The following is a 5,000-nucleotide window of genomic DNA, read 5'->3' on the forward strand; positions in this document are numbered from 1 at the left end:
CGACCCCAAGAGCCTTCCTCCTGCACCCTGCTGCCGCCACTGCTGCTTCCCCCCTCAGCCTGACTCTCTGAACGGGAGTCTGGTGGGGCGCGCGCGCACACACACACACACACACACACACACTCATGGTGACGTTCATGCAGGAGCACACACACACACACACACACACACACACACACACACACACACACACACACACACACACACACACACACACACACACAAACACATACATGCATGGTAACACACACACACACACACACACATACACACACACACACGCATGGTAACACACACACACACACAAACACACTCATGGTAACGTTCATGCAGGAGTACACGCACACGCACACACACACACACACACACACACTCACCTGAGACGGGGGTCCGGTTGGGAGTGCCATACGGAGCGAAGGACGAGGTGGAAGAGGCGGACGTGAGGCAGGAGGTGGGACTTGGTGATTGACAGCGCTGAAGGACCGCCTCCATGGGCCCCTGGCTGTCGTCCCCTGAGCGTGCGTCAGAGCCGATCAGGAAGGGGTGTGTGTGTGCGCGTGTGTGTGTGTACATAGATATGTCTGTGTGCACGCATACGTGTATAGTTGGATGGATGGATGGATGCAAGTATGTAGGTATGTGTGGATGTATAAATGTATAGATATATAGATGTAAAGATAGACATATGTACTCATAGATGTTGAGTGTATATAAGTATAGATGTACGTTTGTATGTATGTATGCATGTATGTATAGATGTGTGCCTGTGTGTATGTCTGTCTGGATGTACATACAGTATGTATAGATGTACAGTATGTCTGTCTGGATGTACATATGTATGTATGTATGTCTGTCTGTCTGTCTGTCTGTCTGTCTGTCTGGATGTACATATGTATAGATGTATGTCTGTCTGGATGTACATATGTATGTATAGATGTATGTATGTATGTCTGTCTGTCTGGATGTCCAGATGTATAGATGTATGTCTGTCTGGATGTCCAGATGTATAGATGTATGTATGTATGTCCAGATGTATAGATGTATGTATGTATGTCCAGATGTATAGATGTATGTATGGATGTCCAGATGTATAGATGTATGTCTGTCTGGATGTCCAGATGTATAGATGTATGTCTGTCTGGATGTCCAGATGTATAGATGTCTGTCTGTCTGGATGTCCAGATGTACAGATGTATGTCTGTCTGGATGTCCAGATGTATGTATGTATGTCCAGATGTATAGATGTACGTTACCCTTCCAGAGCACTATGTGCTGGTCAGAGCGGTGCAGAGCGACGTAGGGCCAGACAATCAGCAGGCAGCCGTCAGCAGCAGCACACACATCCACCTCGAACCTGCAGGGAGGACGGCCCACAGCCAACTCAGGAACCACTGCTCAACAACACTAGTTATCACCAAACATAATAATAATAATAATAATGCATTTTATTTTTGGCGCCTTTCAAGTCACCCAAGGCCACCTCACATAGAGTAAAAAGCATAAAATAACAACAACAAAGCATCAAATAACAGCATCAAACATTATTAAAACCAAACATCCATCACTGGTCACTGTAGTGCACAGTGACCAGTCATAGTGGGTACGCCAGTTTGAACAGGTGGGTTTTGAGTTTGGAATAATGATATAAAGACCATTACCTCATTTCCGGTTCTGTTCAACAGTTTGGGCGGTGTAAGGGTTTATTTCCCACGCAAATGAAGCTACTTTGAATTTGCAGAGTGGGAGTTGGAGAATTCACTCGAATAAAAGTTGAAGGATTAAGTACGACGACCGAACACAATGTTCTTTAAAGCACAGTATTGCGCCCGTGCCTGCTGGTGAAGTATGAAGAGTGAATACCAGGGTTCCTCCGTCTAAAGACTCAGTTATGGTTCCACGTTGACGCAACGCAAGGGGGGGGGGTTTACGGACCCGTTATGTCCTTGCGGACCCTCCTTGCGTCCGCCGCACGGGCCTGACGTGCGCCTCCCAAAAAGCGTAACCTTCCGTCGAGGCGACGCAGAAGCAGGGGCTGTGATTGCTCCTCTAACTAAAACCCGACGCAGAACCAAAACAGGTTCACGACTGCGTCGACGCGACTGCGTGGTCATTGCGTTGCGTCAACGTGGAACCATAACAAAGCCTTAAAGGTCCCATGACATGCCACCAGGTGTTGAGTGTGATTAGCCGTTGCGAGCCGTTTTCAAAATCTGCCTCGGACATCACAGTCAGAAAAGCCCACCTAGATGTGTGACGGATGGATGAGCAACGTTTGCTACGGTCCACTGGCCGATCTCTCCGGCACACGTCTAGGTGGACACGCCCACTTGTGATGTCAGAAGAGGCAGATTTCCAAAACAGCTTGTAGCGGCTAATCACACTCACACCTGGTGGCATGTCATGGCACCTTTAACACGGTAGGGGGGCTGTGGTGGGACTGGGGAGAAGTAGCAGGCGTGTACAAGCTAGTGACCCCGACTCCACCTAGTGGTTTAGGTGGAGTCGGGGGGGGGCGGTCGTAGCGGTGGTTCAGGGTGGAGGTGGAGCCACGTCAAACGGGTGTTGTGCTGATTGTGACCCGGTTGGGGGTCTCGTACCGGTGGCCGAGGTGGTCCGAGAAGACCAGGGTGGAGCGCACAGAGAGGGTCTCGGAGGAACGGAAGACGACACAGCACGTCAGCAGGCTGGAGCGCTGCCATGCGGGCGCACACGCACAGACGTACAGACGCACACGCAGAAACACACACCACACACACACACACACACAGTGAGCCAAACGGCTGATAGAAGTCCAGGACAAAGTCCTTCAAATGTTATCCTAATTATAAACTATGAACTTTCCAATAAACTTTCCAATAAATGGTTAAATAAATCAAACTCAAATCTGGCAGAATAAAGCGATAAACTTCAAAGATCTGCTAGGCAGCCAACACCTCTTTATGGGTTCTTGCTTTGTCAAACAAACAAGCCAAACAGATGCACACATGCTAAAACCCTCTATAGTTTCCTGTAGTCCTTCAAAGTAAGAGTCACATCACTTCCTAAAGTCTACTTCTCCTCCTGCTGGTGCTCCGGGGAGAGGGGCTCACCTGGTCGTGTGCGGGCCCCAGGGGAGGGTGCTCCCTTGGGGGGAAGACCACAGACAGGACGGGCCTGGAGCCTTCCTGCCATCCGCCTCACACACTTCAGCGCTCACACGGCACCCACTGGGGAGGGAAGGAGACGGACAGACAGACAAGACAGGCAGACAGACTGAAATTGTACAATTAAACAACAACAATGTGAATGAATGAGTGTGTGTGTGTGTGTGTGTGTGTGTGTGTGTGTGTGTGTGTGTGTGTGTGTGTGTGTGTGTGTGTGTGTGTGTGTGTGTGTGCGTGCATGCGTGAGTGTACATGTATGTATGCGTGTGTGTGTGTGTGTATGGTGTTGTGTGTGTGTGTTGTGTGTGTGTGTGTGGTGTGTGTGTGTGTGTGTGTGTGCAGGCACCTGGGGTACCCTGTGGCACAGATCGTGAGCGTCGCCATGGCGACGGTGTCCAGCGGCACTGGGCGAGGAGGAGACGAGCGGGGAGGAAGGTGAGGGTGGGGCGGGGGGTGGTTACCGTGACGACGATCTCTCTGTAGGGGCGAGCCCCCTCTTCCTCCCCCTCCCCCACCAGGTATAGAGGGAGGGACAGCCGGTGAGTCGCCCGCCACCTGAGAGGGACAGGGATTACACAAAAACACGAGCAAAGAGAGATGAGAGCGAGAGAGAGAGAGAGAGAGAGAGAGAGAGAGAGAGAGAGAGGAAGAGAGAGAGAGAGACAGAGAGAGAGAGACGAGAGAGAGAGAGAGACAGAGAGAGAGATAGATACAGAGAGAGAGAGAGAAAGAGACAGAGAGAGAGAGACAGAGAGAGAGAAAGAGAGACAGAGAGAGTGAGAGAGAATGGAGAGAGAGAGAGAGAGAGAATGGAGAGAGAGAGAGAGAGTGACAGAGAGAGAGAGAGAGAGAGAGAGAACAGAGACAGAGAGAAAGAGAGAAAGACAGACCGATACAGGGAGCGAGAGCGAGAGATAGAGAGAGGGAGGAGAAAATACAGTAATCAAAAAAAATAGTCTCCAGTCAAACAAAGTGAACGCTGCGAACGCGGAGCTACAGTCATACAGGTCGCCGTGACATCGGTGGGGGGGGGGGGTCTGACCTGCGCGGACCGCCCGGTCGCTCACGGAGACCGCCAGGCTGACGCTCTGGCCCGGCCCCAGGCTGCCCTCCCGGGGCCAGACCTCCAGCAGAGGGGGGTCCCCGTCGGGCCCCAGCGCTACAGCGCCGCAGTCCAGCGCCCAGCGAACAGCCGGGGAGCTCGGACCACGGCAGGCCCTCAGCTCCACGCTCTGGGGGGGAGAGAGGTTAGGGATGTTGAGATGTGGAGGAGGAGGAGGAGGAGGAGAAGCACACAGGGGAGGAGGAGGCAGATGTGGATGAGGAGGAGGAGGTGTGGGAGAAGGAGATGGGGTGGGTGGAGAGGGGGGAGGGACAGGGGGAGGAAAATATTTGAGAAGAAAGGGTTTTTTTTTGATCACATGGGAAAAAAGACTCAAATCAAAAAAACAACAGAGTCAAAGACGGAAGGAAGGGGGCGGATACGGAATGGGACACACCTGTGTGTACACAACAGACTGCGATGCCAGAGGTTCCAGGTGGAACTCGAGGCTCAAGGGGGACACCTCCAGAGGGGCGCACCGGGCTGGATCACAACAACAACAACAACAACAACAGGTTGATCGTTTCAAATCCTAATTCTCCTAGCGGCCATCTTGGCTCCTAGCGCCAGCAGTGAAACTTAATTAAAACTTTATTTTAACCTTATTAATAGACAAAAATATACATTATGTACAGTGGCAAACAAAGACCACCGTGTGAGTGCCGTCTTTGTTAAAGGTGGAGGTTCCAACAAGTGTCTATACTCTCAGGTATCGCGTTTCATTTTCTAACCGTTGCGGTGAATTAGACCACCTC

The 5,000-nt window shown here is 51.2% G+C and overlaps 1 protein-coding gene across 1 annotated transcript in view; it reads right to left on the minus strand.

Moving 5' to 3' along the window:
* LOC311369751 (cilia and flagella-associated protein 47-like) overlaps window positions 1-5,000 on the minus strand; it is a gene marked incomplete at both ends in the record, with an annotated part of 41,199 nt that overhangs the window by 18,996 nt on the left and 17,203 nt on the right. The window contains 7 exons of the mRNA XM_084487960.1: window positions 378-512; window positions 1,254-1,354; window positions 2,598-2,692; window positions 3,090-3,164; window positions 3,605-3,698; window positions 4,149-4,375; window positions 4,643-4,728. Coding sequence (XP_084344086.1) covers window positions 378-512; window positions 1,254-1,354; window positions 2,598-2,692; window positions 3,090-3,164; window positions 3,605-3,698; window positions 4,149-4,375; window positions 4,643-4,728 — 813 coding nt within the window. The remainder of the gene's footprint in view (window positions 1-377; window positions 513-1,253; window positions 1,355-2,597; window positions 2,693-3,089; window positions 3,165-3,604; window positions 3,699-4,148; window positions 4,376-4,642; window positions 4,729-5,000) is intronic.

This window comes from Micromesistius poutassou (assembly GCF_964030765.1).
Source record: "Micromesistius poutassou genome assembly, chromosome: 24".
Lineage (NCBI taxonomy): Eukaryota > Metazoa > Chordata > Actinopteri > Gadiformes > Gadidae > Micromesistius > Micromesistius poutassou.